General features: G+C 49.4%; 1 protein-coding gene across 1 annotated transcript in view; it reads right to left on the bottom strand.

Annotated features, from left to right (window-relative positions):
• kcnh6a (potassium voltage-gated channel, subfamily H (eag-related), member 6a) overlaps positions 1 to 27017 on the bottom strand; it is a 109656-nt gene that overhangs the window by 47245 nt on the left and 35394 nt on the right. Inside the window, exons 3-5 of the mRNA XM_078424849.1 lie at positions 9226 to 9381; positions 6746 to 7168; positions 4845 to 5059 (exon numbers count right to left, since the gene is read on the bottom strand). Coding sequence (XP_078280975.1) covers positions 4845 to 5059; positions 6746 to 7168; positions 9226 to 9381 — 794 coding nt within the window. The remainder of the gene's footprint in view (positions 1 to 4844; positions 5060 to 6745; positions 7169 to 9225; positions 9382 to 27017) is intronic.

Raw genomic sequence — 27017 nt, 5'->3', positions numbered from 1 at the left:
GACTATTTTCAGAGAGAAGGAGATTAAGTTCTTGATGTGCCGGAGTGAAAACTTACCAGGAGTTTTATAAAACTTACAATCAGGTCATAAAGAGATTGGGTCACGCAGCAGAAACAGGGCTTCACACTTTTATTCCACTAAGACGCCACACTACTGCTGACTGGGCGAGCGGAGTGTTCATCCGTCCACATCTTTGCCTCACCAGTCTTTGCTACGAGTCGGGAGAAATTATTTTCTGGAATTCTGCTGTTGAAAGGCTGGCCATTCCAAGTCAGCCAGGATACATGGGCTCGCATGCAAAGCACAGCTGAGACATGAACGGGCCACAGAGACAAAAGCAGCCGGGGTTTACAACACGACAGCTGTGGCTTGTTGCTTTTCATCATCCTGTGAAAGCTCTGGTAGCGCCCACTGTGGGAGTGGAAGAGGGAGAGAGATAGAGAGAGGGAGAGGGAGAGGGGGAGGGGGATGGGGAGAGGGAGGGGGATGGGGAGAGGGAGGTGGAGGGGATAGGGAAAGGTGGGGAGAGGGAGAGGGAGAGGGAGAGGGAGAGGGAGAGGGAGAGGGAGAGGGAGAGGGAGAGGGAGAGGGAGAGGGAGAGGGAGAGGGAGAGGGAGAGGGAGAGGGAGAGGGAGAGGGAGAGGGAGAGGGAGAGGGAGAGGGAGAGGGACAAACAGAGGGCAAGCCCGACCCTCCTGCCTGGTCAAGGAATGAATGTCACGTTCATAGCCAAGGATTTAGTGCAGGAGACAATCTAACCAAATGCCAGGCTGTGTCTTCCTGAGCTGATGCCTAGCTGTAGCCCGGCCATCATTGTCACCTCTGCCACGATGGTGAGCAGAAAACACAAAACAAACGTTTGGTGCATCTTTGCTCCCTCTCACTCACTGTCTCCCCCCTCCCCCCCCCTCCCCAAAAGTGAACATCAACACCTCTACTTCTTCAGGAGACGAAGAGAGTTTGGCATGTCTGCAACCACTCTTAACCAAGCTTCTACACGTGCACTGTGGAAAGCATTCTCTCAAGATGGATTACAGCTTGGTTTGGGAACAGCTCTGCCCAAGACCACAAGAGGTTGGGGAGAGTTGTGTTTGTAGTAGCCCAGCCTGTCACATAGACCGGCCTCCTCACTATCAACTCCATCTACACTTCACACTGCCTTGGTAAGCAGCCAACATAATCACATGCCTTTCTCACAGGAGTCATTCCCTCTTCTTCCTGTCAGGTAGAAGATACAGCAAGTTGAATATGGCGGTCCATCTACTGACAGGTGCAGGAACTCCTCCAACATGAGACTACTGAACGGCCCTCCCATAAGCTTGCATGCCATCGTGGATGTGGGACATTTACTCTGCAGTCACTCTGCATCATTAATGCCACAATGTTGTCACACTATGTTCTGCACTCTGGTATTTTTCTTTTTGCCACTGCCCATTTGCAGGTGTGTATGATCTGATTGTATTCAAGCTTAGGATGTGTTGATATCACTGAAGAGTACGCAGACAAAAGGTTTTCACTGTATCTCGGTACAGATGACAATAATAAACCATTAACCATATCGCCACACTACTGTGACATACATCATCAGGGCGTGGGTTAGACGTAGAGCGAAGCTCCCTCCACACCAACATATCACTGAAGCTCTCTACGTCTCTCTCACTACACTCCAGGGTCGGGCCACCGTGGGTGCGGTGATGTTGCAGAGCTGAAGTTACTGGACCGATAATCCAAATGCCTGTATTTACGATTCAAAGCGGGTAAAGCGGTGGCGCAGCGGTAGAGTTGCTGCCTTACAGCGAATGCAGCGCCGGAGACTCAGGTTCGATCCTGACTATGGGTGCTGTCTGTACGGAGTTTGTACGTTCTCCCCGTGACCTGCGTGGGTTTTCTCCGAGATCTTCGGTTTCCTCCCACACTCCAAAGACCTACAGGTTTGTAGGTTAATTGGCTGGGCAAATGTAAAAAATTGTCCCTAGTGGGTGTAGGATAGTGTTTGTGCGGTGGGCCGAAGGGCCTGTTTCTGCGCTGTATCTCTAAATCTAAAAAAAAATCGAAATCCCAGAGTTCAGATCTCACTCTGGCAGCTGTGTCGTTTCATAGCTCTGTGCAACTATTGTTGAGGCGGTCTTAGTGGCTGAAGAACGGACGTGCCAAGAGGAGTTGTGCAAAAACTGTGCCCAGGAAGACCAAGGTTCATCAAGACATCGTCGAAACATCGCAGCAGCCCGAGATATTTGAGAGGTCAGTGCTTTCGATGAGTGTGTTCTTTCCGCCCGAGCTGAATGTGAAAGTAAATTCCCTGGGACAACTGTGCCACCCAGTGGCCCTGACGGACCCAGCCAGCCCCCTCTGCTCCAGCACCCACGACAGGGTCTCCCGCTCTCCACCTGAACACCAGCAAAACGGGTCATTGTGTTTGAGATATTAAAATGCCAGTGACCACCGAAAAGCAACAGGGGCTGCACACACAGAGTGTCTGTCCCTCGGTCACCCCCGCCACACAGAGTGTTCGTCCCTCGGTCACCCCGCCCAGCGGCAGGTGAGCTTTACAAAGCCCAGCAGCAGAACAGGGAGACAAAATTCTCCCCTCAGTCTCAAGGCAAGGACTTTCACTCACTCGAGTTTAACGAGTGCACAGAACGCAGGCCTCAACAGGCTGGTTGTCGGCAGTAGGTGGCAGGGAAAGGTGGAAGGGACTGGCTGCATCTCACTCGTGCACAACGAGAGCACAGAAGGATGAGAGGGGATCTTATCGAAACGTATAAGATTATTAAGGGGTTGGACACGTTAGAGGCAGGAAACATGTTCCCAATGTTGGGGGAGTCCAGAACCAGGGGCCACAGTTTAAGAATAAGGGGTAGGCCATTTAGAACGGAGATGAGGACATTTTTTTTCAGTCAGAGAGTTGTGAATCTGTGGAATTCTCTGCCTCAGAAGGCAGTGGAGGCCAATTCTCTGAATGCATTCAAGAGAGAGCTGGATAGAGCTCTTAAGGATAATGGAGTCAGGGGGTATGGGGAGAAGGCAGGAACGGGGTACTGATTGAGAATGATCAGCCATGATCACATTGAATGGTGGTGCTGGCTCGAAGGGTCGAATGGCCTCCTCCTGCACCTATTGTCTATTGTCTATTGAAACATCACCTATTCTTAATCCCCGGAGATGCTGCCTGGCCCGCCGAGTTACTCCAGGCTTGAACAGGCTGGTTGCCAGTGGAGTCAAGTGCCGGAGAGTGACTGACAGAGAGGTGGAAGAGGCTGGCTGCCAGGCCACAGAGAAACTGGGAACGTGGGCTTGGCTTGGCTGCTGGATTTCTCCGATCCTGCTCTTTTTTTTTGGAAAATAACTGAACTCGGGTTCAGTCGGGTCGAGTTTATTGTCACCTGTGCAATGAAAATCCTGTTCGCAGCGGCATCACAGGCACACAAACTAACACAACACAACACCATATCACCCCCGTCCTTTACAAGCTCCACTGGCTCCCCATCCCCCAGAGAATCCAGTACAAAATCCTCCTCATAACCTACAAAGCCCTCCATAACCTGGCCCCATCCTACCTGACCGACCTCCTCCACAGGCACACTCCCACCTGCACCCTCCGCTCTGCCGCTGCCAATCTCCTATCCCCCCACATCCGGACCAAACTCAGATCCTGGGGGGACAGGGCTTTCTCCATCGCTGTTCCCACCCTATGGAACTCACTACCCCAAACCGTTAGAGACTCCTCCACACTCACCACATTCAAAACATCGCTGAAGTCTCACCTGTTCAGTACTGCCTTCAACCACTGAAGGTCACCTCACCTTCTGTCTCCTTTCTCTGTTCATTTATTTATTTACTTATTTATCTATTTATTCATTTCCCTATGTTCTCAAAATCTCTGTAAAGCGTCTTTGAGTATATGAAAAGCGCTATATAAATAAAATGCATTATTATTATTATTATTAACACACATCGTAGATGAATGATGAGATGTAAAAAATGAGATGCAAAATCAATGTGAATGCAAAACACAATTAAAGCAAAAACAAAATGATAGACCCAAAATGCCAGAGTAATTCAGCAGGTCAGGCAGCATCGCTGGAGTCTTGAGTAGGTCAAGCCTTCTTCTTCAGAGAAAAAAAAATCCATGGTACATCCATGGTACATCATACATTCAAGCATTAGCAGCCTTGTGCAGGAAGGAACTGCAGATGCTGGTTTAAACCGAAGATTGACCCAAAATGCTGGAGTAACTCAGCAGGTCAGGCAGCATCTCTGGAGAGAAGGAATGGGTGACGTTTCGGGTCGAGACCATTCTTCAGACAATCCTGGCTTTACCCGTCTTGGTGCTGGTTCAGTTTCCCACATCTTGGATCCACGTCCATCTTGGATGCTGAGAAAGCATCGACGGCCCCTCTCACATCCATCACCTCGAGGGGAGTCCACAGCTCCCCCTTGTCCGAGCCACACACTGTGCTGACAGGAACTGTGTCACTGTGGGTAGAGGTCTGACTTGTGCCCCACTGCCGGGCTTCGAGAGGGAAGGGTGCAGGGCGGTCAGGGAAGGGCAGAAAATACTGCTCATTGGTGGTGATGCCAATGGTTCATCTATAGGTCTTTCAAAATCAGTCCAACCAAACAGACCCCAGCTTACTCCCAGAGGTTAGTGAGAGATCAGTAACGCGACAGGGAAGGGTACAGGTTCTAGGAGCAGAATTAGGCCATTTGGCCCATCAAATCTACTCCGCCATTCAATCCTGGCTGAGTGGACTATCTTTCCCTTTCAACCCCATTCTCCTGCCTTCTCCCCATAACCCCCTGACACCCGTACTCATGCCGAATCTATCAATGGGCGGCGGTACCTGTGTGACCTTCTCTGTGACGTTCTGGGTCCTCTCCTTCACTTTGCTCGGCGCGATGATCTCGATCTCCGTGGGCGAAGGCGTCAATATGATATCCGGGTTAAAATCCACAAAGTTGAGGGTGATCTGTGGGATTCTGCTGATGGCCCGGTACTTCATCAGGTCCGAGTCTGAGGTGGAGTTCAGCAGGTTCGGTTTGAAGTTCTTCGACCCTCCTTCAAAAAGCAGAGAGATCGTTACGTTCCCATCGCAAACCCCCAGCACCTGGTGACATCCAAACTGCGGACCGAGCAGTGAACGATTACAGCGCGGAGCTCTGCAGCACGACCACGGGCAGCACCTGAGAGGACACCCATAGGGAGAGCTCAGAGGAACTCAGAGGGAGCACCCACAGGGATAGCACCCAGAAGGGAGGGACTGCATCAAGGAAGAGACTAGCTGGCAGACAGTGAGAGAGAGAGAGAGAAAGAGAGAGAGAAAGAGAGAGAGAGAGAGAGAAAGAGAGAGAGAGAGAGAGAGAGAAAGAGAGAGAGAAAGAGAGAGAGAAAGAGAGAAAGAAGAGAAAGAAAGAAGAGAAAGAGTGAGAGTGAGACAGAGGGTATGGGGAGAAAGCAGGAACGGGGTACTGATTGAAAATGATCAGCCATGATCACATTGAATGGTGGTGCTGGCTCGAAGGGCCGAATGGCCTCCTCCTGCACCTATTGTCTGTTGTCTATTGTCTATAGGGCCAGATCGGTGCCACTAGATCACTAAAGGCACAGAATCTCTTGCCCAGAGTAGGGGAGTCAAGGACCAGAGGACATAGGTTCAAGATGAAGAGGAAAAGATCATCAGTTGACACGCTCTGCAGGAGTTGCCTGGCTTTCACAGCGATTCACTCAGAGCTGGGAATCTGGTCACCTTCAGCCAGGGCGCTGCTCCTCAGGGGGAGGGGGGTGTTGTATCTGCGAGGGGGGCCGATCCTCACCCCTCACGGTGGGCATCGAGGAGAGGCGTGTGCGTGGAGTGTTTCCGACCGAGCTTACCCCCGCTCCGTCGGAATTGCTGGTGGGACCCACGGCCCGGGCCCCTTCCCGAGAGCCAGCCCCACGCAACATGAGCCGCCTTTCCCAGATGCCCAGCGTGCTGTTCCGTGACGCGGAGAGGCGCATATTGTACAGGCTGCTCCTGCACACTCTACACTTCCTCGCCCTGGCCTTCCGTCCGCGGTCCGTGTTACCACCGGGCGGCAGGAGCGGACCCCAGTGGAGGTCTCTCTATAAGGGAGTCCTCCCTCTTTACATCGGGGACCTGGAGTGGAGAGTGTTGCACAGAGCTGTGGCGTGGAACAGATATTTAAGTTGGTTCACGGCGAGGAAGAGACCGTGTTCCATGTGTACGTGGAGTGTGAGAGGTTGCAGCCCCTGCTCTACTATCCGAAGGGGCTGCTACTCATTGTTTGGCTGTACTTTAGCCCCACGCTCCTGATCTTTGGTCACCAGGTACAGAAGGGGGAGGGTCGGGAGGGGTCTCCTTGTCGTTTGGCTCCTGGGCCTTGCCAAGATGGCCATTCACAGGTCCAGGCTCCGGTCACACCAGAGTCGACTGCCAGCCCCTCTTCTGGGCCTACGTCCGTGCCTGCGTGACTCTGGGGAGGGAACGCGTGGTGTCCACGTGACTCTGGAGGCCTTCCGTCAACGCTGGTCAGTGCGGGGTGCCGAGTGTATTGTTGATTATGTTGGCGATATTTTAATTTGCTAACTTTGTTTGTAAACTGCCAATATAGGCAGCCTTTGATCACGTTACTATTCTGTATTGTTGTTTGTTTTGAATATAAAAGCTTTGTGCATTATAAAACAGAAGGTTGGGCACAGAGTGACAAGCCCCAACATCCAGGTGTGCTCCTGCTTTCTTCTCACCTGAGGTTTGTTTTTTCTCCTTGAATTTCTTCTCAAACTTGCTCCTCATCAGCTCGATGTTGTCGACCGAGGATGCTCGCCGGATGCTGGGGCCGCTGTCTTCGGGCTGGATCTGTATCAGGTTGGTGTTGGTACATCGGAGGTCGGGCTCCGGGCCGAGCTCCTGGCCGGGAGTGCGGTCACTCCAGGGCCCGCTGGCGGCCGACTTGTCGATGAGATCCACCAGCGATTCCCACTCGTTCGCGGTGGGCCGCACGCAGTTGTCGGTGCCGGAGCCCTGCAGCTCCTGCATGGCCAGTGAGTCCCTGTCCGACTGCAGCTGGTCGTCGGGCACTGGGTCAAAGCCCTCCTTGGCCAGCGACTGCTGGCTCAGGGTCATCGTCCTCAGGGAGGGCAGCCTCAGCCTGAACACCTTCCTTCGGCCTGGGCAGAGAGACAAGGACACAGGGTCGGCCGTCAGCACCGCGGCGAGGAAGGAGGGAGGGGGGGTGGGGGCATGAGGGTAGGGGCAAGGGTAGTGATGGGGCAGGGCAGGAGAGAGAAAGGTATCAGAAGAGGGGTTGGAGGGCAGGACCCGGCAGGCAGTAGCAGAGATACAAAGAACAGAACCAGGGGCCGCAGTTTAAGAATAAGGGGTCGGCCATTGAGAACGGAGACGAGGGAAAACTTTTTCAGTCAGAGAGTTGTGAATTTGTGGAATTCTCTGCCTCAGAAGGCAGTGGAGGCCAAGTCTCTGAATGCATTCAAGAGAGAGCTAGATAGAGCTCTTAAGGATAGCAGAGTCAGGGGGTATGGGGAGAAGGCAGGAACGGGGTACTGATTGAGAATGACCAGCCATGATCACATTGAATGGCGGTGCTGGCTCAAAGGGCTGAATGGCCTCCTCCTGCACCTATTGTCTATTGTCTATTGAACAAGGAATCGGCAGTCAGTTGGGCCACACTGGGAGAGGAGGGCTGCACTGGGGGAGGAGGGAAGCACTGGGAGAGGTGGGGTGCACTGGGAGAGGAGGAGCACACTGGGAGAGGGGGCACTGGGAGGGGAGGGCCACACTGGGGGAGGAGGGCCGCACTGGGGGAGGAGGGCAGCATGGGGGTGGGGGCTTCCTCACTGAGATCTGTGGCCATGAGCTCTTGATGTAGCTGAGAGGACAACCTGACCCCTGCAGGGCCAGTGTGGAGAGAGCTTCAGCCGGCAATAACCAGCCCTGCGGGGTGTATAGACTGGGGGTAAGAGGGGGAGCAGGGGAAAGAGCATGGGAAGAGGGGGAGAAATACATTCTAGCCATAACGGTGGAGCTGCTGCCTCACAGCGCCACAGACCCAGGGTTGATCCTGTGTGTAGGGGATGGATGAGAAATTGGTCACATTCAACTGGTGTAAATAGGTGGTCGATGTGTACTCGGTGGGCCGAAGAGCCTCTTTCCATGCTGTATCTCTAAACTAAACTAAACTAAACTGCGTGGGCTCAGTGGGCTGAAGGGCCTGGTTTCACGCTGTATCACTAAACTAAACTAAACCAAACCAGGCGTGGGCATTTGACCAAACCTGTGCTTGCCCACACCGAGAGCACAATGGTTTTGGGGGGCTGTGTGTGCCCTGTGATAGACAATAGACAATAGGTGCAGGAGGAAGCCATTCGGCCCTTCGAGCCAGCACCGCCATTCAATGTGATCACGGCTGATCATTCTCAATCAGTACCCCGTTCCTGCCTTCTCCCCATACCCCCTGACTCCACTATCCTTAAGAGTTCTATCTAGCTCTCTCTTGAATGCATTCAGAGAATTGGCCTCCACTGCCTTCTGAGGCAGAGAATTCCACAAATTCACAACTCTCTGACCGAAAAAGTTTTTCCTCATCTCAGTTCTCAATGGCCTACCCCTTATTGTTAAACTGTGGCCCCTTGTTCTGGATTCCCTCAACATTGGGAACATGTTTCCTGCTCCCAACATTGGGAACATGTTTCCTGTCCAACCACTTAATAATCTTATACGTTTCAATAAGATCTCCTCTCATCCTTCTAAATTCCAGTGTATACAAGCCTAGTCGCTCCTAGTCGGTTTTGGGGGGTAGGGTGTGCCCTGTGACAGTGGTTTGGGGGGCTGTGCGTGCCCTGTGTCGGTGGTTTTGGGGGGCTGGTTGCCCTGTGATGGTGGTTTTGGGGGGCTGTGCGTGCCTATGATGGTGGTTTTGGGGGCTGCGTGCTCTGTGGCGGTGGTTTTTGGGGGGCTGGGTGTGTCCTGTGATGGGGTTTTGGGGGGCTGTGCGTGCCCTGTGGCGGTGGTTTTGGGGGGCTGGTTGTTTCCTGTGATGGTGGTTTTGGGGGGGCTGGTTGCCTTGTGACGGTGCCCTCTGACGCCCCCATGTGGCTGGGAGCTATGTGCTCGGGACGGGGCTGCCGTGACCTGGGTCTGGGACCAGAGCGGGGGAACCGGCCAGCAGGCGGTCAATGTGCTGACGCTGCCACCACCTGGTACCTACTGGAAGTGCGGCAGTCCGGGGGCAAACGATGACTCCTCTCTCGGCCCGGCTTTTGGGAGGTGCTCCTCTGCTCCTCAAAGTTCATGATGAACATGGCAACCGCCCCCTCTTCATTCTTGACCGGGACCACGTCCACCTGGCAGGGTAAGCGTGAACCTGAAACACAGGAGTACAGTGAGCCAAGGCCGCTGCTGATGACGTTCTCCATCCACCCCTCGCCAGTCAGTCCAAACCCAGGGCTCACCATCAGTCCCTGCACACCCCCTTACCCCCATGCCCATGCTGACCAAGTTGCCCCATCTATACATGCCCGCATTTGGCCCACATCCCTCTAAACCTTTCATATCCATGTACCTGTCCAATTGGTAGAATTCAAGGCTATATGGCTGATCTGCCAAAGGCAGGGTGAGCCTGGCATTGTCCAACTCCCCAGGTGTTACCTTCGATACTCCTTTGTCCAAGCTCACAGCCCCCACACTCTCTGCCCATAACCGACAAGACCCCCACACTCTCTGCCCAGTAACAACGCCAGTCCTGACATCAACCTCAGCTAGCATTGAAGTCTACCCAATTGATCAGGTACATGATACATGACCTATGATAGTAAAGGTTTAGAGTTTAGGTTTAGGTTTTATGAGGCAAACGCGGGCAGGTGGGACTAGCGAAGATGGGGCTACTCGGTCGGCATGGGCAAGTTGAGCCGAAGGCCTGTTTCCCTCCTGTACGACTGTAATCACAGGTCCACAATTCAACAAGGCCGGGCATCTCTTGGCATGGCTGAATCATTCTGAGTGCTTTCCCCATGATCTTGCACCCTCCCCACTATTACCACAGTGCAGCTCTGCTCCCCCTCCTCACCAGTCACTCCATGAAAGGACAGAGAGCAATTCATCACACTTTGTAAAGCCAGAGCACAGCCACAAGGAGTACTGGACAGTGGATGGCCCCCAGCTTCGTGACTACCAACCCAGTGACTACCAGCCCAATGGCCACTAGCTTTGGGGTCACGTATGTGCTTCGGCTGGGGCTTCTACCAAGCACCACTTTGCCGCTGCTTGCACTGCCCAGTCCATCAAGGGTTCTGACCTCCCCACCATCGAAGGGATTTGCAGGAGTCGCTGCCTCAAAAAGGCAGCCAGCTTTATAAGAGACCCACACCACCCTGGCCTCACACTCATTTCACCCCTGCCATCGGGAAGAAGGTACAGGTACTAACGTCCGGATTCAGGAACAGCTTCTTCCCAACTTAGGCCATTAAGGCTCTTAGGTGTTTAGGCTATTAAACACTACAACCTCCAATAAGCTCTGAACTACATAGTCGATTATTGTTATTATTGCATGATTATTGCTTTTTATATGTGTGTGTATATATATATATATATATATATATATATAAACATAGCACAAAAAGTAAGGAAATTTGTGTTTGGTAGATTATTTCTTTGTTGTAACAATGCTTCTTGGCAATAAATCTTATACTGTTGGAAAGCCTGTTTATTTCCCTTTTAAATGGTGCCACATTTGTAAGGAACATGCATTTGTGGGATGAGCAGCAGAGCTGAGTATGTGGGTTGCACCCATGAAAAGGAAATCAGGAGGGCATGAGGTGGCAAATGGACCAATTAAGACGAGTGCGAGGCATTTTGATGTCAAACCAGGGCTGGGCCCTCGCGGTGAATGGTGGACTCCTGGAGAGAGATGTAGTGCCAAGGGATCTAGATGTACAAGTACGTAGTTCCTTCAAAATGGCGTTAAGGAAGATAGGGTGATGTAGAAGGCTTTTGGCACACCACATAATCATTCAGTGAATTGTCTAGAAAATGGGAAGTTATCTTGCAGTTGAACAAGATGCTCGTGAGGCTGTATATGGAGTATCATGTTCAGCTTTGGCCACCTTGCTATTGGAAAGATGCCAAGAAGCTGGGAAAAGTGCAGGGAAGCTTTACAAGGAAGTTGCCTCAAGGGCTGGGTTGTCGGGAGAGGTTGTGCAGGCTGGGACTTAATCCCTTGCAGCACAGAGGGCTGAGGAGTGATCTTATATAGGTGGATAAAATCATGGCGGGAATAGATAGGGTAAATGCAGAGTCCTTTTCACAGGCTTGGGGGACCAAGAACTAGAGGGCACAGGTTTAAGGTAAGAGGGGGAAAGATTTAATAGGAACCTGAGGGTTGGCATTTTCACAACAAGGGATGTGGGGATATGGAATGAGCTGCCTGGGGACGTGTTGTGGTAGATACAATAATAGCGTTCAAAAGACATTTGGAATTCTACATGGACAGGAAACATTTGGAGGGATATTGGCCAAATGTGGACCATATTTAGTCCAATATGGTCCAAATATTGGGACTAGCTTGGAAAGGACAGTTGGGTCGAAGGGCTGTTTCCTTGCTGGATGGTTAAATGACTTGATGACATTGGCTCATGGACAGGAGGCTGAGGCTGACGCCAATCATGTCACCTTCAGGGCAACACTTGCAGCTGAGCCCACAGCAAGAATTCAGCAAATCAAACCAACACCAGCGTGTGAGGAAGCTCTCCAACATGGCAGGCATGTATGTGGCTTTCACATACACATTGACCACAAAATATCCCAGCTTGTTCAGGGGGGGGGGGGGGCAAGGGAGACCATAATGGACTTGTACAACAGTGTAGCTGAAAGAAATACTGGAGGAAGTTTCAAGCTGACACAAGTAATATGGAATTAGAATTTAAACTTCAATGTTCTTCTCCAAACCCCTAGTCCCATGGCCACTAGCACCATGAAACAACAACGTTCCCAAGATTAAAATGCAGCACTTTCTTCCCCAACTTCATACAATATCTGAGGACACACTTGGTCAGGTCCTGAGAATTTTGATCCACCTAAATATTCCTTGAAACCGCCAGCACTTCCTCTTTTGTAATTCAAAAACGCTGCATTGATCACCAGGGTCACCATAGTTCATAAGTCATAGGAACAGAATCAGGCCATTTGGCCCATCGAGTCTACTCTGCCATCCAATCATGGCCAATGGACTTTATCTTGCACTAAACGTTATTCATGTTATCTCCCTTTATCATGTAGATGGGTGGAATTTGTTTTGTTACAGTATCTTTGATCGGACTTTACTGGACTATATCTTGCACTACACATTATTCACGTTATTCCCTTTATCATATCACTGTGGGTGGCTCAATTGTAATCGTGTCTTGTCTTTCCACTGACTGGTTAGCATGCAACAAAAGCTTTTCACTTTACCTCAGTACACACGACAAATAACTTCACTCAAACTATCTGTCCCTCTCAACCCCATTCTCCTGCCTTCTCCCCATAACCTAGGACACCCTTTACTAATCAAGAATCTGTCAATCCCTGCTTTAAAAATACCCAATGATGGCCGTCTGTTCTCAGTCTGGATTTGTAAACTTGAGACCCCCACCCCCCCCCCACCCCCGCATAAAAACACTTCAACAGAGTGACATTTCCTCAATAACAAAGAATGGTTTGCTACTTCGACCCATCCATGGACAAATTAAACAAGGAGGGTAAGGATGGCTGTGTGAAGAAATACATGCAGTCACGCGATGTATTTTGTAACGTGAAGCGCAACTTGATTGTCGGTCTATGATCCATTGCATGTGATGCGAACGCACTAACAAGATAACGCCGTTCCAGCTGAATTCCTGGGAATGGGGCCAGGGCTCTGGAGCGTTGACAAGGATTTGCAGCCCATGGCGCAAGTGGAGGGGGGGCAGCATGAAGTTTAGCAAGAGAACAAACAGGAAGATGATAAAGGCCGCAGAGTGTGGCCTTAACACGGAGGCCTCTCTGCTACGAGGCACGGCAGTCCGGAAGGGATGTTGTCGTCAGTCGCCAGTAATATAGCACCAAAGAAAGACACAAAACGCTGGAGAAACTCAGCGGGACAGGCAGCGACCTCTGGATAGGAAGGGATGGGTGACTCCACTTCAGACTGCGAGTCAGGGGAGAGGGTTACCCAGAGATATGCAAGGGTGAGGTGTGAAAACGAGACATCAAAGGTGAAAATGTAGAATAGACCATTGTTAGCTAGGGCAAGGTGACAACGAGGCATACCAAGATAAAGTTTAAGAAAATAACTGCAGATGCTGGTACAAATCGAAGGTATTTATTCACAAAATGCTGGAGTAACTCAGCAGGTCAGGCAGCATCTCTGGAGAGAAGGAATGGGTGACGTTTCGGGTCGAGACCCTTCAGTCTGAAGAAGGGTCTGACCCAAAACGTCACCCATTCCTTCTCTCCAGAGATGCTGCCTGACCTGCTGAGTTACTCCAGCATTTTGTGAATAAATACCAAGATAAAGTTTAATACAATACAATACAATACATCTTTATTGACATTGTACCCAGGGGTACAACGAGATTGGGAATGCGCCTCCCATACGATGCAATAATTTAATTCGTTTAACCAACAACAACCCAACGAAACAATTGTAACACACACAGACTGGTCGGAGAATTGGGATAGGGGAGGGATGGAGCGAGAGGGAAAGCAAGGGTTACTTGAAGTTTGAGAAGTCAATATTCAAACCACTGGGAAGTTAATATTGAGAAGTTAATATTGAGAAGTCAATATTCAAACCACTGGGGTGTAAGTTGCCCAAGCAAATTATGAGGTGCTGTTCCTCCAATTACATCCAGTAGATATACATCACCAGAAGGCATGGTGTTCAGCTCTCTCTTTGGGGGCTACAGTGCTGTGGACATAGTATCTGCCGTCACGCTGTTAGTGTCATCTCCCTCTCTGGCTCAGGGTAATCGTTGCAATGCAGGATATCCCCGTCCGCCATCATACACTGAATCCCGGATCAGACCCTGATACGGTGGCAGCCTGCTGTAAACGTAAGGAGGTTCAGTGGCACAGGAGGACCTCCATCTCACTCTGCTGTGCACATTCATCTTCACTTCCCCCTCGTTATCACCGAGGCCCCTGACGGAATGGACACACATTCAACGGAAGAGGCCAAAACTAGACTCGAGGGAGCGTGAGAGAAACAGAGAGAGATGTACCGATGGTGGATAGAGGGAGGAACAACAAGAGGGAAAAGAGCTTGGAAGGGGAGGCAGGAGTGAAATAAAGTAAACGAGGAGAGAGAGACAGAGGCAGGGAGGGAGAGAGAGAGACAGACAGACAGAGGCAGGGAGGGGAGAGATAGAGAGAGATGGAGAGAGCAGAGAGAGAGACAGCGAGGGACAGAGAGACAGAGAGAGACAAAGAGAGAAAGAGAGAGAGACAGAGAGAGAGAGACGGAGGCAGGGAGGGAGCGAGAGAGAGAGCAGAGAGAGACAGCGAGAGAGAAAGAGGGAGAGACAGAGAGAGACACAGAGAGAGACAGAGAGAGATAGAGAGAGAGACAGAGAGAGAGACAGAGAGAGAGAAAGAGAAAGATAGAGAGAAAGACAGAGAGAGATAGAGAGAGAGACAGAGAGACAGAGAGAGAGAGACAGAGAGACAGACAGAGAGAGACAGAGAGACAGAGAGAGATAGAGAGAGAGACAGAGAGAGAGACAGAGAGAGAGAAAGAGAAAGAGAGAGACAGAGAGAGAGAGACGGAAGCAGGGAGGGACAGAGAGAGAGACAGAGAGAGACAAAGAGAGAAAGAGAGAGAGACAGAGAGAGACAAAGAGAGAAAGAGAGAGAGACAGAGAGAGAGAGACGGAGGCAGGGAGGGAGCGAGAGAGAGAGAGAGCAGAGAGAGACAGCGAGAGAGAAAGAGGGAGACACAGAGAGAGAGAAGAGAGAGAGAGAACAGGGAGCTAGAGAGGGAGAGAGGAAGAAAGTTTAAGGATTGAGAACGGTATGATGTCCTGGCACGGTCCCTCTGCTCTGACAACCTGGTTTGCCTCCTGTACTTTGCCAGAACCTCCTTGAAACCTGTCGACCTCCAACATTCACTCTGTTGCCCTCTCCAACAGTCACTGCTTGGCCTGTGTCATTCTAACATTCTTTTTTATTTCAGATTCCAGCCATGGCTGTTTTGTGTCTCTCAGTTCGCGCTCTCTCCCCCTTTCTCCTCCTCATTCATCCATTATTGAAACCTCCTGTGGACAGTTCAGCTGTGTTTGAGGAGCCATCACAACCCTCTCTCTGCCAGTGCCAGCACTACGTCACACAGTCTCTCCTGGTCTCGAGAATTCATTGAAGGAGTGAGAACCTTTCCTCTAGGATCCCTGGAGGAACTCTGATCTCAAGATGGACGAAGCTCATGGATTGACAACTCCTGCAGTGATGTCCTGGGTCTGGAGTGATTGACCTCAAACAACCACAACCATCCCCCCTGTGTGAGGTGTAGCGCCAACCACTGCCACAGAGCAGCACAGTGGCGCAGCGGTAGAGATAATGCCTTACCTCACCAGAGACCCAGGTTCCATCCTGACTATGGTTGCCGTCTGTATGGAGTTTGTACGCTCTCCCTGTGACCATGTGGATTTTATCTAGGTGCTCCAGTTTCCTCCCACACCCCAAAGACATACAGGTTTGTAGGTTAATTGGCTACGGTAACATTGTAAATTGTCCCCAGTGTGTAGGATAGTGCTAGTGTATGGGGTGATCGCTGGTCAGCATGGACTCGGTGGGCCGAAGGGCCTCTTTCCACTCTGCATCTGTAAAGTCTAAAGTCACTGGAATGCTTTTTCCTTGATGTCTATTGATTTAGGGCTACTCAATGTTGCACAGTTTAGAACCAAATCCAGTTGTCGGCAACCAGGAGTAGATGGACTGTCAATGACCCCTTCCACCACTGTGTCGATGGTTGAGAGTGGACTGACTGAGTGTAAATTACTTGGATTGGAATTGCTCTGTTTGCTGTTGACAGGACAATGTTCCACATTGATGGGTAGGTACCAGTGTTGTCACAGTAGTGGAGCAGCCGGGCCAGATGTATTGTGTCTTCAGTACCAGAGATGGGGGGTTTCAGGGTTTGGACAGGATCTGGCAGTGAACAGTCAGAGGCAGATGCTTCGTATTATGCATGTCCTCGACCTTCTGATGTTTCCCCTGGATCTGACCCCGTGGAAGGTCAGCCTGATCTAGCTGACAGGCAGACAGCTGGGGTCTGCTAGTCCCTCTCCTCTGCTTTGATCGGTCTCCAGTCTCTGCTCAATGACGGACTTACCTTCAGCCTGACCACACAAACATAACACAGACCCTTTTCTGAAAGTTGTGGAACACAATGTACTCACCGACCCAGTTTCACTGAGCGAATTAATAATGTCCAGCATGAGCCATCATGTTATAGCAAGTCATGGGATCATAAAGTGATAAAGCAGGGAAATAGGCCCCTCAGCCCAACTTGTGCATGCTAATTAGGTTTTATAACTGAGCTGGTCCCATTTGCCTGTATTTGGCCCTTGCCGTTCTGAACATTTCCTACCCATTTACCTGATTACGTTTTTTTAAATGGGTGGCGTTTCGGGTCGAGACCCTTCTTCAGATTGGTTAGGGATAAGGGAAACGAGAGGCAGGCGATGAAGTAGAGAGATAAAGAACAACGAATGAAAGATATGCAAAAAAGTGACGATGATAAAGGAAACAGGCCATTAAAAGCTGTTTGTTGGGTGAGAACGAGAAGCTGGTGCGATCTGGGTGGGGGAGGGATATAGAGAGAGAGAGAGAGGGAGGGAATGCCAATCCTTGAATGCTACACAGAAACAGGCCCTTCGCCCTCCATGTCCATGCTAACCTTTTTGCCCATCTACACTAATCCTATTTGCCACATTCAGGTTATATCCTTCCATGCCTCTGCCAGACGTCTCTCTTAAATGTCTCTTCGATGTTATGACTGTATCTGATTCCACCATCTTCTCTGGCAGTGAGTTCTAGGCGGCACGGTAGCGCAGCGGTAGAGTTGCTGCTTTACAGCGAATGCAGCGCCGGAGACTCAGGTTCGATCCTGACTACGGGTGCTGCACTGTAAGGAGTTTGTACGTTCTCCCCGTGACCTGCGTGGGTTTTCTCCGAGATCTTCGGTTTCCTCCCACACTCCAAAAGACGTACAGGTATGTAGGTTAATTGGCTGGGTAAAATGTTAAAAAAAATTTGTCCCTAGTGGGTGTAGGATAGTGTTAATGTACGGGGATCGCTGGGCGGCACGGACATGGTGGGCCGAAAAGGCCTGTTTCCGGCTGTATATATATGATATGATAGATAAAAATTGCATCCTAAACCCTCCTTTAAACTCCTTCCTCTCATTTAAACTTATACCGTCTTGATTTTCGTAAAGATTGTGCAGGAAAAAATTCTGAATATTTATTCTACTTATTATAATTATATATACACTTCTGCTTATAATTTTATATACTTCTATCAGGCCATTCCTCAGCCTCCATCACTCCAGGGGGAACAAGGCCAGTCTATCTAGTTTCTTCCCAAAACGTAACTTCTCCAATGCAAGCAAAACTCTGGTGAATCACTCCAGCATAAGAGGGGATGAGTTTAATGGAGACTTGCAGGGCAAGTTTGTTTACTCAGCGAGTGGTGGCATTGCCAGGACTGGTAGTGGAGGCAGACACGATAGAACCATTTAAGAGGCTTTTAGATAGACACATGGAAGCGCAGGGAAGAGAGGGATATGGATCATGCACAAGCAAATGAGATCAGTTCAATTAGGCCTCATGTCCGGTACAAACATTGTGGGCCGAAGGGCTTGTTCCTGTACTGTTCTATCCCTTATGATTTTCTTCAATGATTTCCCTATCGCTGATGTAAGATTCACCATCTGTAGTTACCTGGATTATTCCTGCTGTCCTTCTTAAATAAAAGAGAACATTAGGTCGTACAGTCATAAGTGATAGGAGCAGAATTAGGCCATTCGGCCTCTCATGTCTCCTCTGTTATTCAATCATGGCTGATCTATCTCTCCCTCCTAACCACATTCTCTTCCCCATAAACCCTGACACCCATACTAATCAACAATCTATCTCTGCTTTAAAACTATCCATTGACTTGGCCTCCACAGCCTTCTGTGGCAAAGAATTTCACAGATTCACCACTCTCTGGCTAAAGAAATTCCTTCTCATCTCCTTCCTAAAGAAACGTCTTTTAATTCTGAGGCTATGACCTCTAGTCCTAGTGGAAATATCCTCTCCAAATCCACTCTATCCAAGCCTTTCACTATTCAGTACGTTTGAATGAGGGTCCCCCTCATACTTCTAAACTCCAGCAAATACAATACAATACAATACAAACTTTATTGCCATTGTGCAGTGTACAAGTACAGAGACAATGAAATGCAGTTAGCACCTTAACCAGAGTGCATGTGATGGAATAGTAAAACATATAATATATACATATATGCACAGTAGCGGTAGTGGAAATTCCTGACTGATCTCGCTCACCGGAATTTCCACTACCGCTACTGTGCATATATGTATATATTATATGTTTTACTATTCCATCACATGCACTCTGGTTAAGATGCTAACTGCATTTCGTTGTCTCTGTGCTTGTACACTGCACAATGACAATAAAGTTTGTATTGTATTGTATTGTATTGTATCAAACGCTCACCATAAGTTAACCCACTCATACTCTTGTCTTCTGGTACACCAACAGTGGCTATCAAAGATCCAAAATTCTCCATCAGGCCACCAACGTTTCTCCTCCCTTGACTCCCAAAGCACTCTGGGATAGATGACATCATGCCTTGGGATGTTATCAATGTGACATGATTCAGATCATCCACATTTCCATCCCTGAACTCGCTGTATTCCACATCCTGGGATTGGGATCCATATCATTTATCCATGTTCTCCATGGATGCTGCCTGAGATACTTCAGCATTATGTGAACAAGCATCTGCAGTTACTTGTTTCCACACTTTAGTTTCCTTTAACTCGTGTACAGAACATCTGTGTCCTTCTGAACAGTAATACCATGAAGGTATTTATTCACAAAATGCTGGAGTAACTCAGCAGGCCAGGCAGCATCTCAGGAGAGAAGGAATGGGCGACGTTTCGGGTTGAGACCCTTCTTCAGACTGATGAATACCATGAATCTCACCATTTTTTAAAAAAGCTCTACTTTTCACCGGAAGGAGATAAACTCTTGTTCCCCACATTCCCCTCTGCCTTTTATGTTGTTGCCCATTCACTTGCCTTTTTGCCCCTGAAGATTCGCTGCCACCCAGCCTTGGATCAAGAGCAAGCTTGGACAAGGTCCACTCGATGTCCTTGCCCTGATCACTGAGATCGGCCAGGAAGGGCTGGGAGGCTGTGGCCCAAGGAGCACCGATCCCTGATCAGACTCAACCTCCCCTTCCAAAAGTGACCGCTTCTCTCCATTTTCTGTCCATTAAAGGAATCGTTGTCCTGAGACGGAGAGAGGAAACTTTACTGTGCGAGGGGAGTTGGATGTTGTCACTGGGCTCCTAAAATGGAAACATTCCTTTTGCCAGCAGTAATATTTCCCAATGTGATAAGACAATGTTCACAGCCTGAGGCAAATGGTTTGGGAATTGACAGGAACTGGTTCTGAAATACAGTTTTGTTGTAAACTAAGCATCTCACTGCAATTCAGCTAATTAAGTCAGCTGAATATTCCATGGGTAGATGGGATCTGGTCAGCAGCTGTCGATTGCAGGAAGCAAGCAGGGTGGGATGTGTGTGGGGGCTGTTCCTGCAGATAGAGGCAGCAGCGGCCACACACAATGCACCAACACACAAATATTGACCTACTGCTTCCACAACAGAGACCAGCCACCCCAGCCCCGAGCCCACCTCACCAGGCACCGCACCTGTGAAGACAAGTGGTAGCATCCATCAGGCTTAAGGGCCCCGACCCAAAATGTCATCTGGCCATTCCCTCCATAGGCGCTGCCTAACCCGCAGAGTTCCTCCAGCCTTTTGTGTTTCACTCTTGATTTCAGGATCTGCAGGGTCTTCTGTGTGCAATACCTACGATATAGCAGGACACGGGCTTGCAGTGGAAGCTGGACCTGCACTCGACATGGAGCTGACTCACTCAGCTCAGACTAACCCACTCTGTGCTGGGCATGGGGTAGGTTAGGAACCCAAAACACAACAGTCCTGGGACTAGGGTGAATGGGACCCAGTTGTGTCATCCAATATCAATAAATGAATCTTCTGCATTGTTGGTGTGACAATGGGGAATATACCATTGTGTGGCACGGTGGTGAAGCGGTAGAGTTGCTGCCTTACAGCGAACGCAGCGCCAGAGACCTGGATTTGATCCCGACTACTTGTGCTGGCTGTACAGAGTTTGTACGTTCTTCCCGTGACCTGCGTGGGTTTTCTCCGAGATCTTCGGTTTCTTCCCACACTCCAAAGACGTACAGGATTGTAGGTTAATTGGCTTGGTAAATATAAAAATTGTTCCCAGTGAGGAGAGGATAGTGTTAATGTGTGGGGATCGCTGGTCGGCGCGGACCCGGTGGGCCGAAAGGGCCTGTTTCTGCGCTGTGTCTCTAAAACCAGAAGCTAAAATAAAAAAACTAAAACTAAACCAGTCAACACATTACTCTGCGCTTGGGGTGGACCCTTCCTACAGGCACTGCTGCTGATCTATTCCTGGGGCTCAACTGCAGTCCAAGCCTGGCCATGGAATGGGAGTCAGTACAGCCAAGCCCGGGCTCTAAAGCTGACAGAATCATTCTGAAGACGCGCGTGGGAATGGGAACACACCCTCTGTGATGACAATTGTGGATTGTTAAAATAGTGAGAGATGGGATGGTGTTAATGTTCACAGGGGTCTTGGTGTGCTGATACCCTGGGCGGAGCCAACAAATTGGGGCAGCACACAATTAGGAGGGCAAATGAGAGGAATTTAGTATGAAGGGAAGGAAGTTTTCCTGCAATTATAGGCGGCCTTGATGAGCCCACACCTGGAGTATTGTGCACAGTTTCAGGCTCCTTACCAAAGAGATGTTGTATTTATGGTGGGAGAGCAGCAGATACTCTGGGCCGGTTCCAGGTTCACCTCACTTGTCAGATGTCAGACTCCCAGTCACTGGGTCAGGCGGGGTATGGGGAAAGTGCAAACAGATCCCTCTGGATGTTCACGCATGCAACTGGAGAAGTATGAAAGCTCTTGAACCTGAAAGGCTGAAATGTTTCCACTCAGAGCGGGGCTCTGTGATCCAGGGCCTTGTTATTATTAGTCATGGGCTCTCCAAGCCACAGGACTATTCTGCCACTTTCCCTTCTCCAAGACCAGTCCTCTCCCTAACCACCACTAAAAAGGGCAAAACATTGCAACTGTTGGTCGTTCAGTAATTTGCCCAATACATTGCCACAGTACAGTGGGGTATTTACTGACTAGGAATTACACCTCCTGTTCTAATGGTTTGGAAACAGAGCCCACCTCGACATCTGGCCAGCTTAAATTTAGTGATTTTAATTAGGGAAATTTTACCGTGTGCGAGGATGAATATGAAACTACCAAACTGTCATAAAGCTCATCTGTTGGGGAACGGAAGCTTACTGTTCCTACCTGGCCTTGTCTGACCCCCGAATACAGATCCACCAGCTTCTCTCAGCAGTGGCCAAGTTCATAAGTTATAGGAGCAGAAGTAGGCCATTTGGCCCATATCATATCATATCATATCATATCATATATATACAACCGGAAACAGGCCTTTTCGGCCCACCAAGTCCGTGCCGCCCAGTGATCCCCGCACATTAACACTATCCTACACACACTAGGGACAATTTTTACATTTACCCAGCCAATTAACCTACATACCTGTACGTCTTTGGAGTGTGGGAGGAAACCGAAGATCTCGGAGAAAACCCACGCAGGTCACGGGGAGAACGTACAAACTCCTTACAGTGCAGCGCCCATAGTCAGGATCGAACCTGAGTCTCCGGCGCTGCATTCGCTGTAAAGCAGCAACTCTACCGCTGCGCTACCGTGCATCAAGTCGACTCCATCATTCAATGATGGCTGATCTATCTTTCCCTCTCAACGCCATTCTCCTGCCTTCTCCCCGCAACCCCTGACATCCAAACTAATCAAGAAATCACCACTCTATGTTGACTATTCTCTTTCAAACACGGTGAAATTTAAATTACCACAAATGCTTGCGAGATAAGTAAGGGTGATTAGGGAGAGGCACCAAATGCCAGCTGTACCCCTGAACCATGGACAAATGAAGATAAAACCTACTTCCTTTCCAAGTACAGTGCTTCAAAATGGTGTCCCCCTTACATCAAACTCCTCCTCCCACAAGTCACTGCTCTCTACTCCATCCATCGTGCACAGAGGAGAATTTCCAACCCTGCAAGAATTCCTGCAGGAATATTGTGGATTCACCCAATTCAGTGAGTAGGAGATGGAAGTCAGAGGGCGGTGAATCTGTGGAATTCTCTGCCACAGAAGGCTGTGGAGGCCAAGTCAGTGGATATCTTTAAGGCAGAGATAGATAGATTATTGATTAGTACAGGTGTCGGAGGTTATGGGGAGAAGGCAGGAGAATGGGGTTAGGAGCGTGAGACAGATCAGCCATGATTGAATGGCGGAGTAGACTTGATGGGCCAAATGGCCTAATTCTACTCCTATTCCTTTTGACCTTATAATCAGGTGATTGGCAGGAGAGGTCAAAGTCGAGGTCTCGTACTTTCGATGGGAACCCAGGTCAGACATTTGGTGCTAAGCTGTGCGCTGACACAAACTCACAGCACATGTTCCATTCACAGGATCCCAACGGCATCCACCTTTCCAGGCCCTGAGAGCCCCAAGACAGGTAGGCGTCGGCTGCCCTGCATTTCTACTGATTTAGCTACACTAAGTAGCAGAGTCCTATTTTTAAGCGTTTCAGGCAGAATACAAAGAGCAGTCAGACCTTTTATTAACCTGTCTTTTACTCGTTTGTATGCTGTTTAAGTGGCTCTGCATTTCAATTGGTTTCCGTTTTTAAACTTTTAAAATATCAGGTTGAAATTTCCAGACAGTTCAGTAATAAACAAAACAGCCGTTGGCTGTGCTGTTAGACAATAGGTAGGCATGCTCCAGGCCACAGCATTTTCTTATAGGAAAATATAGTTTTAAAATGCCATTTCAGCACCTCACTTGTAACAGTTAATTCTGTTTTGTGCAAGTAGATGCAAGCAGATACGTTTGCCACTGGCTCTCGAAGCCATCTGGTCTTGTATTGTTGAGTCTCTAAATTTGCGAACCAGTGATGGGGAGAAAGCAAGACATTGAGTGGTTCTGATGGGTCCAGTCGATGGGATTGATGATCCACAAGGTCAGTGCCAATAACCTGCGTCACCAGGGTAGGGTGGATGGGATGCCACTGCTCTCCTCTCACCCGCTGACAACCATCTAGAGATGCAAGTACGAGACGATGTGAAATGATTATGGAGCCAAGGTATCGGCTCACACTACTGCAACATCTTTGGTAGTCTTCATCAATGTCCCGAGCATGAAGAGAAGACAGGTGGAAGCGAGGGTTCAGAGGGGGGAAAGGGAGGGAGAGAAAGGCAGGAGGGAGGGGGATGGGGCGAGAAGCAACAGCAAGGGGTACCATGCTGCTACACTGTTTATTTTTCCAAAGAATTTGTGGAGTGGTCCAGTACAATGCTTCCTGAAGGGCGAGCTTGGCTCTCACAGTTGCCACCTGATCACTGCGTTCTTCCAACAGTGAGCCTGCAAACTGGTGCGTTGGCCGGGCTAGAGTACGTAGACACCAGGCGGGATACAAGGGCACTGGAAGTGATGGTGGGGGAGGGGCGCAGATAAACACCAAGTACTTAAAACAGACCAGCTGCAAGAAAACCACGCCAGCAGGGAAAGAGTTATATTTGGTCCATGTAACTAGTGCCTCTCAGTTCTGCAGGTGAGAGCTGCTTTGTTGCCATGGAACTGCGCTGGAAGATGAAGATGGAGAAATTGAGAGTGAGAGATGGCGTTCTTACAAGATGGGAGGAGGCATGGTCATAGTGCACACAATTCTCCCACCATCTCCGTCTGCAGATGCTGCCTGGCCCACTGAGGTCCTCTTGCACTTTGTCTTTTACTCAAGACTCCGGCATCTGCAGTCACCAACAGGACCTACCTGTCTACAGCAATTGCATTTATGGTAAAACTCATGCACACTACCCATGGAGGCAATGCATCACGTGATTCACAGCCCCGAGACTTTTAAAAGGGAATGGCGTTGAGCAAGAAAGTCAGAAGATGAATAGTCAAATATTGTTTTGTTTAATCTCGTCAAATAACTCACTCATGTAGGAGATGCAAAATATAGCGGTTATTTTGTACTGTTTCAACAAGTCTAGTTGCTCTGCTCACTCCATGTGGTACTGAGGGAATCACCACTGTGGGTTGTGAAACTGTGAAACAAAGCACAGTGGCAGCACCTGTAAACCTCCGTCACTAGATGCAAATGCCATCTCCAGCTTTATGCCGTGTACAAAGTGCACTGACCAACTCCTTCCTACCAGAGAAGGTGCAACCTAATTTGCCTACAATGAAGTGCATTCAGCACAGGTTGGCTCATTAGCTGAATATATTAACGGCAGTGCAAATGCATACGTTTGCAACCTGTCTACCTGTGTGTGTCATTGGGAACTGGCCAACACTGCTCCCTGCTCAATCAACAGTCATGCACATCCCTGTGGGGGGGACAGTCTTGCCAATTAGAATAGGTGCAATATTCCACTCTCTCGGTCCTACTGTTTAGTCAGTTTCCTCACCAGGCTAACGTTTTAGTTTTACACCTACCATACCTCGTCAGAAACGTGTGGAAATGACATTCGGAAGTCAATCCACAAATAACGCCCACTGACCTTGCCCTGTCCTTCAGACAACCCTTCGAAAAATTCAGTCCCTTTTCGGCACGGAAGCGCAGCGGTAGAGTTGCTGCCTTACAGCACCAGACAACCGGGATCAATCCTGACAGTGTGGGGGACTGGGGTGGAGGGTATTGAACCGAGGAGTCTCCTGCAACCTGTTTCTCTCGCGTGTCACAGACTCGCCAGCCGCCTGCCACTTTGGCGGGCTGGAAGAGTCTACATGGAGTGTGTGAGGCTGCAGCCCCTGTTCCAATGTCTAAAGGGGCTACTCCTTTCCTTCTGGCTACATTTCTCACCCACCATCCTCATCGTTGGGCACCCTGTGCGTAGGGGAGAGGGTAGGGCCAAAGATGTCTTAGTTGGGTTGCTCCTGGGCCTGGCCAAGCTGGCCATCCGCGAGTCACAGCACCAGGTGGAAGAGGGCTCTGCTCGAGCCGGCTGCCTGCCCCTTTTCCGGGGCAGCGTCCATGCCCGGGTGGTGTTAAGAGAGGGACTACGCGCTGTCCACTGGCAACCTGGGGGATTTCCAGGACAGCTGGGCACCGCAGGGGGGTTGAATGCATCCTGGACAAGCATTGTAACATAGTTGTATAATCTCCCGAGATGCTGCCTGACCTGCTGAGTAACTCCAGCATTTTGAGAATAAATCGATTTGTACCAGCATCTGCAGTTATTTCCTTATAGTAGTTGTATAATAGTTTGTTTGTCTTGTGTTATGGTGGGTGGGTTCTGTTTCGCTTTTTTACTTGCGTTGTCTATATTATTTTAATATTTGAATAAATATTTTTGATTTAAAAAAAACAAAAAGGTGCTGTCTGTATGGAGTTTGTATGTTCTCCCTGTGACCACATGTTTTTCCTGGGTGCTCCAGTTTCCTCCTACTCTCCAAAGACGTGCGGGTTTGTAAGTTAATCACCTTCGGCTAGTGTGTAGTGCATGCTAGTGCAAGGGGGGGAGGGGGAGCTGGTCAGTATGGGCGCAGTGGACCGAAGGGCCTGTTTCCATGTTGTATCTCTAAACGAAACTAAAAGTTTTCCAGGAGTCAGGCAGGACATTGTAAAGAGGTTTTGGGCAACGTCCTTGAATATCATATCATCATATCATATCATATATATACAGCCGGAAACAGGCCTTTTCGGCCCACCAAGTCCGTGCCGCCCAGCGATCCCCGTACATTAACACTATCCTACACCCACTAGGGACAATTTTTACATTTACCCAGCCAATTAACCTACATACCTGTACGTCTTTGGAGTGTGGGAGGAAACCGAAGATCTCGGAGAAAACCCACGCAGGTCACGGGGAGAACGTACAAACTCCTTACAGTGCAGCACCCGTAGTCAGGATCGAACCTGAGTCTCCGGCGCTGCATTCGCTGTAAAGCAGCAACTCTACCGCTGCGCTACCGTGCCGCCCTTCTATCAGCCTGGTCATTTTATCCCAGAACAGAAAACAGTTCCAAAGCCCCACAACCCCCACAGAAAAAAATCTCTGGTTTAAATGAGCAACCCCTTATAGTGGTAACACCTGGTTCCAGATTCTCTCTGCAGAGGAAGCATCTTCTCCACTTCATCCACCTCCACCCCCCCCCCCCCACCCCCCCCCCCCCAATCTTCCTGAACTTCTGCAGCAACCAGCTCAGCCTGTATCTTTCTTCATTGGATAATTAGCCTGTCCGATGGCCGAGTTTAGCAAACCTCTGACCTACTTCTGCATCGTTCCTTAACTTTTATTCTACTCACTTCATAATAAACAATGACAGCTTTCAACTGGAGCAGACTGTAGGGTCAGCCAGGTTGCCAATCCTTGTCCAATAATTAATAACATAATCATTTGTATTTATATAACTTTCAAAGTAAAACATTGCAGTCACTTAAAACAGTCACGTCAATGGTCTAATACAGGGCCAAAGGGAAGATATGTGGTAAATCTGTAGAATTCATTGCCACAGAAGGCGGTGGAGGCCGAGTCAATGGACATTTGTAAGGTTTAGATCGACAGATTTTTGATTAGTAAGAGT

This window comes from Rhinoraja longicauda, chromosome 29 (genome assembly GCF_053455715.1).
Source record: "Rhinoraja longicauda isolate Sanriku21f chromosome 29, sRhiLon1.1, whole genome shotgun sequence".
NCBI lineage: Eukaryota > Metazoa > Chordata > Chondrichthyes > Rajiformes > Arhynchobatidae > Rhinoraja > Rhinoraja longicauda.
Note: the sequence above shows the minus strand (reverse complement) of the source record. Positions and strands in the feature narration are given on the sequence as shown.